General features: G+C 39.8%; 1 protein-coding gene across 1 annotated transcript; it reads right to left on the bottom strand.

The window, feature by feature from the left end:
* Window positions 1-525: 525 nt before the first annotated feature.
* Window positions 526-12,314, bottom strand: TALDO1 (transaldolase 1). Its single transcript, XM_060769327.2, has 8 exons — window positions 11,996-12,314; window positions 6,729-6,852; window positions 6,325-6,432; window positions 5,077-5,208; window positions 4,588-4,763; window positions 4,243-4,440; window positions 2,070-2,215; window positions 526-801 (listed from the first exon to the last, which is right to left on the bottom strand). The coding sequence occupies exons 1-8, from the start codon at window positions 12,090-12,092 to the stop codon at window positions 769-771; spliced, it is 1,014 nt and encodes a 337-aa protein (XP_060625310.2). The 5' UTR covers window positions 12,093-12,314; the 3' UTR covers window positions 526-768.
* Window positions 12,315-16,106: the final 3,792 nt, after the last annotated feature.

Genomic DNA, 16,106 nt, shown 5'->3' with positions numbered 1-16,106 from the left:
CTGGAGGTTTTGGGGCCATGGCAGTGCGTCCCAACAAAATCAGTGGGCTTGCAGTGGATCTACTTGTTAATATTGCATAAGATTTATTCCCTACATATTTATGCTGTTTAGGTGTAATACCAGCCACTCCTGTTGGAGACTTCAGTATTCATAAGAGGACTTATGTTTCCAAGAATTAGTTGGAAGGGTCATCCAGTCCAAACCCCTGCCATGCAGGAATACATAATCAAAGCACCCCAAACAGATGAACTGGGGAATTGTGTAATATCTGTATCCAGTAAAGGGGGGGGGGTGCAGTTTCATTACTTCATAGGGAAGCCAGCAAAGTGAGTAATATCATTCCCATTATGCATTGAGCCACCAGCTAGGGACAGCCAATATGCATCAGGACACATGCCAGCATACTGTTACCCATCTTTGTGGGTGCTTAGCACTTATGCTACATAGTTATATGTAAATTTATGTAATAGACCATGAGAAAATATTCAAGTCAAACACCACACTTACTACAAATAAATGAAAGCATTGACATATCAGAACTTTTTATTTTATTACTAATATCACCATGAAGAAAACACTTCCAAACAATTGGTCCTTATCTTTTGCAGTTTGTAATCATTGGATTTCTGCAATATGTATCTATATTTAAAAATCCTGCACACATTTAGGATCTGATCTTTTTGCTATAAAAATGCCAGAATATATAAAATCTTTCATCTGCAACATGTAGATATTTGTACATCCATATAGCATCCAGAAAGTGCGTGTCTATTTCCCATTTGCAGACTTGAACATTCGTTCCTAAAAGAAAAGTATAAAAGTGTAATGAGTGCAATGATCATGTATCTTAAACAAATGGTTATTTACGATGTAATCATCAATAAGAATTTTGTAGGTATCAGTACAGAAGGGAAATAACTGCAAAATTAATATTACTTCACCTTTAAACTAGTAGTTTTATAAATAGGCAAAATAAACAAATTCAATGCTCAAGTCCTTTTGGATTCTAGTAATTCTGTATAAAGAAGATGCAGGTAGCATTGGAGGATTCAGAGCTATTTTCACCTGTTCTGGATTTGGGAAAAGCCTCCCCCCACCACACACGCACATATACACTGATTGCTTATGCTGAAGAAATAGCAGCAACTTCTGTTTCTTTCCTTTTCTCCTTGAATGAGGCATAACATGGCTCCAAATACCATTTAAATGGATATTTTTTTCACAATTTTTCTTTTTGCCTTGGGACCATTAGAGGGGACTTAAAGGTTACATAAGGGGCACTCCAAACTTTTCCCTCCACTGATCTGAAGTACTGAAAGTTTCAAATCCTAACTCTAAGCTCACATTTTACAGACATTGCATTACAGCCTTTGATAAATACATTTAAAAATTAGCCAGTTACTAAAGTTGTTGAGATTATGATTAAAAATTTCATGAAACTTAACTGTTCCAAACTACTGTCAACCACTCCCAAGGCCTATAGCTAGTTGCTAATAAATTGCTAAAGGGTAAGCTAATAATTATGTAAATATCACTGATTCCATGGTTGTCTTCCAGTATGGACTGGAAATTACATTTTGGTCCAACTACTTGTTGGCTGAAATCCTGTTGGCAACTCCATCCTAGCCCCCTCATTTCCCAATCTCCATTTACTAGGAAGCAGCCACTGTGAGTTGACAGGAGTCTGTTCCCCATCACCCAGGAAGCAGCTGACTGCTAACCCTCTGCTGTGTGCTCTCTTCCAGTGCAACAGGGAGAAACACTGGAACTGTCAGCTAATTGCTTCCCAATCGACAGGGTAACAAACCCCTATCAACCATGCTTTCATGGTCCCTAAGTTGCCCCTAAACTATGATAGACAGTATGACAAAGGAAGATGACATTACAGATGGCTTCATTAAATAAAGCCACAGCCCTGAATTTGCAAAACCTGAGCCGGGCTTCTGATGACCAGGGCCCTTGGAGATCTTTCTTTCAAAGCATCGCTGTAAATCAGTGTTGACTTGATGGCGAATAACAAGAACAACCTGGAATGATTAACTGATCTGCCCCTCCCCCAACCATTTTACCTTTATCATCTGCTCTAATTTGACTGCATCAGCAGCAAACTTCCTGATTCCATCAGACAACTTCTCCACAGCCATTTGGTCTTCATTATGAAGCCAGCGATATGTCTTCTCATCTAGATGGATTTTCTCCAGTTTGGATGCCTGAGCTTCATTGAAAAGTACATGAAATTATTACATTTCAAATTCAGCTGCCTAACATCTATTCTATACAATGTATAGTCCATAGAATTGCCCCTCCATTGTGATTTGACTAACAATAATACAATTTATTGTCAAAGGCTTTAACAGCCAAAATCACGGAAGTGTTACATGGTTTCTGGGCTGTATGGCAGTGTTCTAGTAGCATTTTCTCCTGACGTTCCATCTGCATCTGTGGCTGTCATCAGCAGCACCCACAAACAATATTTATCCACAAGTAACAGACGAGAAACATGCCAGGTATTCACAATTAGAAGAACATGTTTTATTTTGTTACTACTACTACTTGTAGCCTCACAGCAGGAAATGGTATTTATTATTTAGCAACATAAGCACAAAAGTAAACACACTGTTCTAAGTATAGGCATATCTCAGTTAAAGCCAATGACAAATAATCTCATTTTCACAAAGTCTTTTATGGGAGGTTAGTCTGGTTCCCTACCCCCTTGTTTTCTGCCCAGCCAAAAGAATTCAACAGCATTGAAGGAAGGCTAGAGAAAGACACTGTAGTGTTGGGTTACAGCAGTAAACAATGCAACCAAGTTGGCCTGTGATTCTAGTCTTAAGTGATCCTACTGCAACTGTTGGTAAATGGCTACAACCAATAGGGTAAAAGCTACCCCAGAATCAGAGCAAATGTGAAGAACAAAACAGGAAGAAAGGGGGAAAGCAGATTAGCCTGTTCCACCAGCTGTCTAAGTATGCTGATAAAGCATTGATTGATAGTTTGCCGAAACCTGTTGAACTCCTGTGGGGTTTTTTGCAGTGTTGTTGTTGTTGTTAATAGTAATAATAATAATAATAATAATAATAATAATAATACCCTGCTCTATCTCCCCAAAGGGGAGGAACCTTTCTCTGTTCCCTCCATGTTATTTTTACTTCTGATACCATAGTTCCTGTAACAGAAGTCCAAGAACACATCCACTTTGTCAACTTAGGTATACCTGATGCCATACATAAAATACATAATACATAAAATAAAATACATCAACATGAAAACAATAATACATTACATAAACCAAGTATATAAATTGGATAAGACAACCTATATTAAAATAGAATTAGTTAAAAGATCCATTTAATCAATATAGCAGCCCAGCTGAATACACAGAATGTATAAAGATACTATGTGGCTATAACTAGATTTTAACTCCCATGACCTCTCTTATGCTAGACTGATTAGATACAATCTAGTGATGGGACTGCAACTCAAGAACATCAGGACGGCATGATCATTCAGCCATGGAAACTCAGTGGGTAACTATGAGCAAACTATATTCTCTCAGCCTCAAAGGAAGGCAATGGCAAACTTATGAATAAATCCTGCCAAGAAAACCCTATGATAAGCTACTTGAAAACACATAGCAAAAATTAAGTTGAACTTGATATCAACTTCTGGATCCCCCTCCTTCATAATTTTTCATCAGTATGCAATACTTAATTACAGTCTTTCTGCTTCCAGCCTCTACAAGATTGACAAAACCAAAGTCCTCAAGAATACTGTGAAGACTTTTGCAGTCACAGTCAACCGACAAACCAATTTAAAGTGCTTTCCAAGTAATAGTTCACATTACATTTGATGACACATTAAAGGATCGCTGCCAGATTATTTTTCTGAACAATTTTTACTGGAATAATACAGGCTGGGTATTAAATAGAAATCTGAAATGCTTCACAATCCAAAATGGTCCACACAGGTGGCTGACATAGTCACACCTTTACATTCTGCTGGTTCAATGTACATAAAAATTGGTTCCATGCAGAAAAAAAGTATAGCATATAAAATTATATATGGAACGTATATAAATTCTGTGTTTCGACTTGGGACTCCTCTCCAAAAATCTCATTATGTATATGTAAATATTCCAAATTTGGAAAAATCCCAAACATTTCTGTTCCCAAGCATTTTGACTAAGGCATACTCAGACTGTATTTAACACTGTTGTATTTGTTAACCAGGAAGGAAACTTACCATCTTTGACACTTAATGCTGGAGTTAGTTTATTGGTATCTTTACTGAGCTCTCCTAGAAGCTTGGGTGAAATGGTGAGATAGTCACAGCCAGTCAGCGCTTTGATTTCTCCAGTGTTTCGAAAAGATGCTCCCATCACAATAGTTTTATAGCCAAACTTTTTATAATATTGGTAGATTTTAGTGACACTTTTCACTCCTACATAAGGAAATATGGGCATAAAAATGTATTAGGAAGAATTACCCGATAGTTTGGGGATGTGTTTTTTCTCAAAAGACTGCACATTTCAACTTGTTTGTGTTGAGATGTTTATTTTTAATTATTCTTTAAAAATTAGGCAGTTACCTGGATCCTCTGAGGGCTCATAGGTTTTTTTGTCTGTATTTGCAACATGCCAATCCAAAATACGTCCAACAAATGGAGAAATTAGGGTGACCCCTGCTTCTGCACAGGCAACAGCCTGAGCAAAGGAAAACAACAGGGTCATGTTGCAATGGATTCCATGTTGCTCTTCAAGAATCCTATAAAAAGAGAGCCCCAGTGAAATTACATTCCTACCAAAGGCATTTAAACTGATGACATGAGGATGGGTACATAATTTTACAACACGTATAAGATTTTCATAATGTCATTTTTATAACAGGCATAATATTAATGATTTGTCACTATCAGCCTACTTAAAACTCCAGTTCTGGAAAAATACGCTGACCACATTTTAATATCAGAAGAAATTAAGGGGATTCCATCTAAACAGGCAAAGAAGTATGACATCAGGCAATCAACAGGGCATTTTATAACTAAAATATAAAATTAATATATTACATATACACTTACTTGCCAGCCTGAATGCCCTCCCACGTTGATGATAGCTTGATCAGGATCCGATCTTTACCAATTCCAGCTTCCTTATAAAGATCTATGAAGTGTTTGGCCTTTTTAATCATGCCTTCTTTGTCAAAAGACAACCTTTGAAATAAACATTTTGAAAATTACAAGTAATCAATTTTTGTCCTATATTATTTATGTCAGCACTGATCCTTAGGAAAAAGGAGCTTGTGGACATGAGTATAATACAGGGTTAGTCAAAATGCATAGGCCAATAAGCCATTCAATTGAATGGCTTATTGGCCTATGCATTTTGACTAACCCTGTACTATGTAACACGATTTTTGTTCCTAGGTGATAAATGTAATATCCTAATTGGTTCTGTCATAAAAACATGGAAAAGGTTTAGTAAACTGCAAAAACTTAGTTTTTGTGGGGCATCCTGTAGCACATTTTGCTATAGTTTTTCAATGAATATCTCATCGAATCTCAAGCAATTCAACATAGTTTATGGCAGCCACAAAAGCAAAGTTTATTGAGTATAACAATTACTTTCAAAGTAAGAACCACAACATTAAACAGGAAATAACACTTTCAATCCAGGAACAGATCCCCCCCCCCCAATTTTGTTATATAATGTAATTTTCCAATCAAATCATTACTGCATCACTGCAACTCACAATTCCAAACAGAGTGTCGTATGTCTTGTCTCCAACTTGGATCCAAAGAACTACTTCACTGCATTTTACCAACACAACGATTTATGTTTCCCCATACTAATGTACATCATTGTGTAAGTCATACATATATCTGTAATTATAGTGAAAATCCATTACAGCTTTGTAGTATGTATACACAGGATGCAATCTTTTCTACCAATTCTATGCTGCCTTTTTTATTTTTAAAGTTTATATTCTGTCTTTCTGACAAACAGTTGAAACTAGACATAATATATAACATACAATTTAGAAAAATAGAATTACAACGAAAGCAAACATATCAGAGGTAGTGGGAAGCAAAAATTATCCACCAGTAACACAACAATCCAAATTCTTAAAGACAGGGCTGTTCTTGAAAAGTCAGCTCTTCACCATATAGCTATAGTACAACATTTTCATGCAGTCGTGAAAGAGAATGAGCAGGTAGTTATTATAGGGAAATTGAGAGGCCCCTATGGGCATCTGCAGGAAAGAAACATATGCTCAAACAAGAGGAGGCATCCCTATTAGAAGTAGATATCTATTGATAGACACACACCTTGCATCTACTTCTGTGGATACACGGCCAGGTATCCTCTTCAGTATTTCTGCACCAAATAATACGAAAAGCTTGTCACAAGCATTTGTAACTTGATTATCTTCTGACCTGGAAACACATTTACCAGAGATAATTATGAATATTTACAAAAGGAATATAGACCTGAAGGATCATGTGGTTCCAATGTGATAGCTAAAGAAATTAATTACCATATTTCAGAACAAATTGGGAATGAATGCAATCTTAGACCCATGTTCCAATCTTGGTCTGATACCATGACTTGTTAAAAATAATTGGCAGTGGGAACTAAAAAACACAAATGCTGGTACATTTGGAAGGCATGTATGAACATTATCCCATCCTAAGAGAAGAGTGGGGTATAAAGCCAACAAAGCCAGACTTACCCACCAAGTTTCTTCCCATATTTTATAGCATCTTCAACCAACTGCTGATAGGATGGCATCTGAGCTGCTGCTAATATCAGCGAAGGATTGGTAGTAGCATCCAGGGGCTTATATTCCTCAATAGCTATGGGGGCAAAGCAAATAAAAATAGGCTAGCCAGCTTAACAATAATATTGAAAAGGATATTCAGTAAGATGGAGCAACTTGGTTTACTAGCTATTCACTCAATAGAATCCCTTGTCATTATTGATTAAGCAGATGCTTTCTCTTGATGGGAGTAGAGACTGTGGCCAAACCTGGAAACTGGTCATAAAATTACTGTGCACAAGGAGAACAAAAAATACAGACAAATTATCTGTCACAATAGGAAGCCTTGGTCAAATATTCAAACATACATGATCTGTTCCACTATGTGATGGAGTATTTTGCTCAGTTTGCTGCCTACTGTAGAATGGTACCATAATTTTTGGATTTATTTACTTAGATTAGTAATGCAAGGAGGTACTCTGTGTGAGATTGGAAAATAGCTTCCTCATTCTTTGTAAACAAGGAAGTCCACATGCAAACAGTTTGCATAACTAGACTTCTTAACAGTGGTTGAAACCAACTACTGAATGGAATCGTACATATGCAAAGCACTAAATAGGCTTGAGATTCTTGGCTGCTAAAAAACTGAACTGAAAACATAGTCACTGAACATGTTACAGATATCTCTTTAGTGAAACAGTACTTGATGATTTTCCTGATGTTCATAAAAACAACCTTGACTGTTCAGCAACAAACCTGCTTTTCTATCAGAAGATATTATAAAATGCAAACAGGCAAGTAAATGAACAAATGAAACCAGACTCTTATTGATGAATTCACAACATTATATTATTAATAGGCTGTAGGAAACATTGGTAAAATTATCAAATGATTGAAGACTTCTTTATATTTGTGTATTTGACCAAGGCTTCCTATGGGGACAAAATAATAAGACAGTAAAGCAAAATAAACTGATGATTTAACTAAGATTAACAATAAATTTAGTCTACCCCCTCTTTTTTAAATGTAAAAAGCAAAAGTGTATTCTCATGATCTCCAAGAGAAGGCAAATTAATCTTATTATGCTTTGGCTTTCAGGAATCCCAGCAATCACTATGCGCCGTGTTTACCACTAAAAATTGGTCAGTGGTTTGTTTTTTTCTTCCGTGTAGGGAGCGACTTGAGAAATCGGAAGTCGCTTCTGGTATGAGAAAATTGACCAACTGCAAGGACGTTGCCCAGGGGATGCCCGAATGTTTTACTACCCTGTGGGAGGCTTCTCTTATGTTTCCACATGGGAAGCTGGAGCTGACAGATGGGAGCTCACCCCGCTCTCTTTTCGGTCAGCAGTCCTGCCGGCACAAGGGTTTAACTTATTGAGCCACAGGGGGTTTCTTAATGGTCTGTTAAGTTTTGCCTTCTGACCCTTCTTTTGACTGTTCAACTATGTCAAGGAAACAGTATTCAGAAAAAAGTCTTTTCATTTACTAAATAACAGCCAAAGGTTTTACCGATACCAGTTATCACTACACAAATAAAAGGGAGAGCCATGCGAAGTTTAGTGAGAAGTATTGTTACTATTAAAATAGATACACTGCAACAAACACCTATGACCCAAGAAATGTGTCAGATCAAATACAACAAGAGCATTAGACAGAAATAAGGTGGATGGATTGATGTAAACTCCTACCATGATCATGTTTCATGAGGAGTTATACTAATTGATTAATCACTGTGATCTCAGCCCCATGGTTGACTAAAATATGTGGCCTGACAACTATGTCTGCAAGATATTCTCCTGTAACTACTAGATGTTCTGCATAGTTGTCATTACAATTCTCCTACACAAGTGTAACACCACTGCCTGCTTATGGTGTTCTGCTCCTGAAATTATTTTTGATCAGAGGCCATCAACACATGCTTCTAAAAACTATTACCATGAGTTACCATGCTAGCCACATGTCAGGTGCTCCTCTACCATATGCCCTCACAAAATAGAAGCCATTTACAAAACAAAGCAAATTGGACAGAGAAAGGAAGATAATGGACAGATCTGGCATATTCACAGTGACATGAAGACATCATGGTATTTACTCTGTCCAGATTAGTATGTTGCATTGTGCAACATGCCATAAGAGCAAATGTTACTGATGTCTGCTACAATGCTCAATGTCCTTGAAAATCCATGGTATCTAAATGGGAAAAATAGATTTTGCATAGCAAAAGTGCAGCTTGACATTCCTGAGCATATTGTAAAATGAAATATCGCTACCTGGATAATCATTTGCAAACATAAGTTGCAGACAGGCTAAATTTATCTCCAAAGTTGCACAAAAGGCACTATAGAATTGTAGTAGCTCCAGCCACTTGTGTGGCATTTTTAAATGCATTTTATGATGTTTCTTGAGTTAAACAACAAATTCATAGCAGTCCTCAAGCACAATATTGGTTTCACATTACTGACAAAGAAACTACTTACACTGGTTTGGGGCCACATGGTTTTGTCCCTCTTTGACACTACTTATTTCACTAACTGAAATCCACTCAAAACTATAAATATTTCGTATATTTATAGTTCTACTACATTTTTTTTCTCCATAAATCTCATCCTTCCCTTTCCATAGTGCTTCAAATATTCTTTTATGGAATATTTTTGATTTATGTGAAATTTAACATAACTTAAAGCATAAACTGTGCATCCTATAAATCTTAAGTCTAACAGAGGACTTTGTCCTATCTCAACATGCTAACTCATTACCCATCAGCAGGACGCAATCAATCATGAAGCAATGAATGTATGTCCAAGACTTTCACAAGGCTATTTACGAAACACTCCTTGCTTGTTTAAGAGTTCCTCTTTCATATTTATTCCTGAGTAATTGTGGACGTTGACTATTCCTCATAACAAATAAAGAAGCACTGAATTTTGCAGCCTGTATCAATTTGTACAACTATATATCATACACACAGCTCCACCTTAAATTAAAGGCATGAATATATTCAGATTATCTCAATTTACAAATATTTAATGGAGGAAACAATAAAAATTATGGTAATTTTCTGGTTGGGACATCCGTTTAAAACACAGCAGAACAAAATCCACAGGAATACAAGTATAAACCTTGACCTCTTACACAAACTATTCAGCAAGTCAGAAGTGGAGACAGGCAAGTTGCAACTAGCACCAGAACTGCCCTTCCCTCTCCAATCAGTCCTGAGGCGATTGGCTCAGCAGGCCTCCATACTGAAAGCCTCCTTAATCTCCTAAACTGAAGCCTAGCCAACTCCTTATCCACCACATGCCATCATCTAGTCCCCGGGTTCCTGAAATTACGTTCGGATTCTCATTTGGGTGTGTTTGTGCTTTCAAGTTGACTTTAAAAAAGGTTTCCCTTGACATTAAGTCTAGTGTCTGACTCTGGAGGGTGGTGCTCATCTCCATTTCTAAGCCGAAGAGCCAGCATTGCTCATAGACACATCCAAGGTCATGTGGCCGGAATGGCTGCATGGAGCACCATTACCTTCCCGCTGGAGCGGTACCTATTGATCTACTCACATTTGCATGTTTTCAAACTGCTAGGTTGGCAGAAGCTGGGGCTAACAGCGGGAGCTCACCCCACTCATCGGATTCGAACCACCAACCTTTCAGTCAGCAAGTTTAGCAGCTCAGCAGATAGGGTTTTCTTAGGCATGGAAGACCCAAGAGGTGATTTGCCGATTTCATCCTCCGAAATATAGCCTACAAAACCTGGCATTTTTGGTGGTCTGTCGTAATTTTGAAGTATGTCAATTCTAAAGTTAATGTAAATAAATGTAAGAATCAGACCCAAGCATGCTGTGAGTAATGAGAATCAATCCACCTGGTTCATCTTATGTAATTTGCTGCCATGGTAGAGCAGTTGTAGAAGTACTAAAGGAGTACCAAGCTTCTATGTCAGTGTTTCTCAAACTCTGTTCCTCCAAATGTTTTGGACTCAGCTCCCACAATTCCTAAGAGCTGGGAAGATGGCTGGGATTTCTGGGAGCTGAAGTCCAAAACACCTGGAGAAGCAGAGTTTGAGGAACACTGTTCTATGTTGTTTAAGGGTTAATGTTGAGGTTTAGTGTTGTTGTGAAGTTCCTGAAGAAGGAAAAGGCTTTTGTAAGCAAGAAGACTTCAACTGCTTAGGAATTGATGGCAGAAAGGTTTGAGAAGAGTTCCTGTATTCTAAACATTCCTTTGAATAAAGTCCTTTTTCTACTACAAAGACAACTGTTGTATGTCTACTCCTTAAACGGGAGAGGGAGAGCTTCTGCTGAGAAAGGGGTTCTTTATACTGCCACATATAGAACCCTTTTAATTACACTGCGATAGTCTCCCACCCAAGTCCCAGCCAGGGCTGACCTGACTTAGCTTCTGCAATCCGACAGAATCTGGTGACTTCGAGGCAGGTATGGGCAAACTTGCCCCCCCCCCCCAGGTGTTTAGGCCTTCAACTCCCAAAATTCCTGAGAATTGAACAAGCTTGTTAGGGTTTCTGGGAGTTGAAGGCCCAAACCGCTGGAGGGCTGCAGTTTGCGGACGCTTGGTTTAGGACTTCAACTCCCACAATTCCTTGGAGTGACTATTATATATTTATAAGACAATAGAATACTAATACTTTGTTGTTTATTCGTTCAGTCGCTTCTGACTCTTTGTGACCTCATGGACCAGAGCTCCCTGTCGGCCGTCTCCTCCCCCAGCTCCTTCAAAGTCAAGCCAGTCACTTCAAATACTAATACTATGATATTATAATTATGTTTTATATTACATGTAATATTACTAATACTATTACAATATAACGGTATAGTACAATATAGTAATATATAATACTGATATTGTACGACGCTAATAATATAATGTATTGTGTGTGTGTATATATATATATATATATCTTTTAAGCCGCTCTGAGTCCCCTTTGGGGTGAGAAGGGCGGCATATAAATGTCGTAAATAAATAAATTCCGAAATGTGGAAGTCCCAAACACCTGGAGGGCCCACGTTTGCCACGCCTGCCCTGGAGGCTTGCCATCCAACTGCTTCTGAAAGCAGGCAGACCAGGCCAAGGGGGTCATATCCGCTGGGAATGGCGCCTGCCTGCCTTCCTCAGCCCACACCCGGAAGGGGCCGCTTGTGGGGCAAAAGAGACAAACAGAGGCAAGCAGAAGAGCCTTCTTCTTTTCTTTTCCCCTCCTCCTCCTCCTCCTCCTCCTCCTCCTCACCATTGAAGTCCCCAGTGTCGGCCACCACCGTGGTGTGCTGCTTGAGCTGCTCCAGCGCCGACTCCATCTTCGGCTTCTTAACGGGCGACACTGACATGACCCGTTCTCAATTGCTCCTCGCCGTCGCTTTTATATCCGGGGCAGGAGGGGGGGGCTGACCCAGGAGAGGCTGGCTCGCGCGCCCTGCCTTCCTGCTCGTCTTCTTTTATGCGCTTTTCCCCCCTCCTGGCTCGCGCCACTCCACAGCCCTTTTGCCGTTGGCGTTTGGTGGAGTGAGCGCGCGAGAGGGACCAGGAAGGGGCGGGGCGGGGCTCCTCCCACGAGCCAGGCAGAGGCTGGTTCCTCCATTCTCCTCCCCGCCGAAGGGTAACGCCCAAACCTTCTCTCACACACCCCTTCTCTCGAGGCGGGGGAGTCTTGCGCATGTGCGCTAAAGGTTTTCACCAGCCATCTTCCGCATTCTGGGTCTCCTCCACAGCCAATGGGAGACTCTCAGCTGACTGTCCGCATTATCACGGGTGTCTGAGCCCCACACCACTGGAGAAATTACACTGCTTAGCCGGTATTGCACCACCTGACATCCGCCGGGAAGTAGCAGCCAATAGTGAAAGGACCAAGGCAGAGACATCTCCAGCTCATCCCCTGTTTGGGTATCAGCCAGTCAACGACTTAAATCAAGACATAGTTTTCTTAGATCTACAGAGACACTCGCTGGAACACCCCAGCAAGCGAGAGTCCAAAAGTGGCAGGCCCAAACCCAGCACCTCAATCCATGGGTGATACCAGATGAGAGACTCCCCCCTGGGCACTCAGAAGACTGGGCGACTTGGAAGGCGCTGAACGGATTGCGCTCTGGCACCACGAGATGCAGAGCCAATCTTAAGAAATGGGGCTACAGGGTGGAATCCTCGGCATGCGAGTGTGGAGAAGAACAAACCACTGACCACCTGCTGCAATGCACCCTGAGCCCTGCCACATGCACGATGGAGGACCTTCTTGCGGCAACCCCAGAGGCACTCCAAGTGGCCAGATACTGGTCAAAGGACATTTAACCAAATACCAAATTTACAAAATCTGTGTGGTTTTTTTTCCTTTCTTTTTTTTTTCATTTTCTTTTTAATCTCTGTGTTTGTTTTGCTCTGTTAGAATTGTAATACAATGGTTGCTGATGACACGATAAATAAATAGCTGACTGTCGGGCGAGAAGGCCACTGGCAGAGCTGATGGCAGGCGCGTGAGGGGAGGGACCTGGCCAATCGCAGCAGGCGAGGAGAAAAGGGAAGGCGCATGCGCAGTTCATTTATATCCTCCCGCTTGGCAGGGTGCATGTGTACACTCTTCTTTGACTCCACTTTAACCGCCATGTCTCAATGGTATAGAATCCTGGGAGTTTTAGTTTGGTGTGGTACAGGCACAGAAGGCGAACTACAACTGCCACGGTCCCGTAGCCAAAATGGGGTCAGATAGCCGCAGTTCTTCGATACAGATGTAATCCTTGGGCTTGTCCTTCTGTAAGCCACCCCTAGGCAGGTTATTATTATTATTAGAAACTGTGGCATAGATACTGAGAACTGGGAAGCCCTGCCCTTGAGTGCTCTAACGAGGTCAGCTGCAACCAGCAGTGCTGTGGAATTCAAAGAAGCGTGAATGGAGGGCAAAAGGGAGAAACATGCCAAGAGGAAAGTGCAGCAAGCCAACCTGGACCACCTTCCACCTGGAAACCAATGCCCTCACTGTGGAAGAACATGCGGATCAAGAATAAGGTCCACAGTCACCTATGTATCCACTACACTTGGAAGGCCATCAAACTCAGAGAACAAGGGATCGCCTAACTGAACTGAACCATAAGATGCTATCAAGGGACAGTCCACAGCCCTTATTGGCCTTAAAAGGAGTTGAAACAAAGGCAGTGAAAGAAATACAATAAAATGTCCTCTTTCATTAGCAGCACCAGAGTAATTCCCTTTAAAATTGAAAAGTTTATTCTTTTCAGGCTCAAAAAGGCAGATATGTTAGGTAAATCTCTTAGGTCCTAGGGATTCATATGGAGTTGATTTTGCTAAGTAAGTCCAGAGCCCAAAAACCGCCTTCTTATTTAGAAATTCTAATGAACATTTTAAATGTGATCATGCTGCCAAAGGAACATTTTCTTGCTCCGGTTAAGAAGATGTTAATAGCTGCTTACATTGTGAATTTCTTAGATTGGGCTTCTCTGGATCCCAAGCAAGTGAGAACATATGGTCGCAGTTCCTTTTAGTGGATCAAGTTTTGTTCATGAATGATTGGGAAAAGACCACAAGAAAGAGCATCTCGTTTTGCTACTGTGAGTGACCTTGTTTTCAGAAGTCCAGCGTGTAAGACAACCATTGCTAAAGGCTGTAGAATTACTTTCCAGAATCTCCCAATGTATTCCTTGCTTGGAGAGTGATTCCCAGTGCTTACAGTTCAATGGACTGTGTGTCATTCATTGTCACTGCAGTTACGCTATGGTCTCCCCACAAGCAACCCCCTATATCTCATGCAGTTTGGAGCTATAGGGTTGTTTGTATTTTCAAAACTCAGAACCCATTTCTTTTTTTTTGTTTTTGTCCTGCTTGGGGCCATTCAGGGTAAAATCAATAGCTGATTAACTTTTTTTTGTTTGCAATCCCTTCCTAATTTCTCAGCACAAAGACTAGCTACCATTCTCCTCCACCCGCCTTTCAAGAGATGTTAGTCACTGCTAAGAATCAACAAGGAATTATACAAAACAAAGAACTTTATTTAAACAAACTTGCATTCAGTTTCTACTTCTTTCTCTCTTCCTTTTCTGCTGTGTCACTGTATAGTTGCTGGCACAATGGGCTATTTCCCACATCTATATTTTTCCTCTCAGGATACATCTACACTGTAGAATGAATGCAGTTTGACACCACTTGAACTATCCTGGCTCAGTGCTACAGCATCATGGGATTTTTAGTTTGGTGAGGCAACCAGCACTCTGACCGAGAAGGCTGAAGACCTTGTAAAACTACAACTGGCATGATTTCGTTGCATGGAATCATGGCATTTAAAGCACTGTTGAACTGCATTAATTCTATAGTATGGGTGCACCCTTTGTAACTAATTTTTTCTTGCTGCCTGTTTTCCTAACTCTCTCATGTAATTCCCCATTGATATGTGTCTTTTGGAAGCAATAATATCATTTGCAACACTTGGCAGAGAACAGTCAAATCTTTTTTCAATTTCAAACTGACTTCAGAAATCTTACAAATCTTAAGCTACATGTGTCAAACATTTAGATTGAATTTTCAATGAATTTCTGCAACAAAGAGGAAATTGTTTTTAAAAATTCAACAAGGTGATTCTGAATAAGAAATTGCTCAGTGTTTATAGCACTACAGATGGAATTTCACTAATGTAGGTGTACCCACATATCTAAATTGGCTCAATTTGACTTTAGGTGGGACACATTACATAGAAATGTGACAAACCGACGTAAAAATTCTGTCAGGCTAGCAACTGAAATAAGGGTGCCTCTCAAAACTGTAATTAGTAACACTTTAGGAATGAACCCAAACCAAAATAATGTGTTTATTTTCACTTTAAAACCAACTTGCTACATTTGCAGGTACATATGCCCAGTTCATTATATGAATCCAGCCGTTTGGTTGGGTAAATATGTATAAACCTGCAGAGATAAGATTATGCTTTCAATGTGATATGCTACAACGACTCCCAACTAAATCAACAATGGTTTTACAAATGCTGCTACCAGGGGTTTTTGAAGCCTCTATCAATGCTGGTTGCCCCATTGACTTATATGCGATCGGGTTGATCTCTCACTACATCTGTATCCATAACAGAGCACCACTAAGGAAGTCCACCAGTAGTAAAAGGATGTGATCTATGTTGTTGTTAATATTATTCCCCATTTTTTCTCTTGATTGAGACCCAAAGCAACTCTTGATTGATTGCAGTACACCAGTGAATTCCATTGACTGCAGTACAGCAGTCAATCTCATTGATAGCAGTTTTATTCATCTTGGAACACAGAATATTTATTTATTTAATCATTCACTGTTTTTTGCTTATATATTTTCTTGATCTCTGAGGTTGCCCTTGAAGAAGA

The sequence above is a fragment of the Anolis sagrei genome, chromosome 1, assembly GCF_037176765.1.
Source record: "Anolis sagrei isolate rAnoSag1 chromosome 1, rAnoSag1.mat, whole genome shotgun sequence".
NCBI lineage: Eukaryota > Metazoa > Chordata > Lepidosauria > Squamata > Dactyloidae > Anolis > Anolis sagrei.
This window is presented reverse-complemented; position numbering and strand designations above follow the sequence as displayed.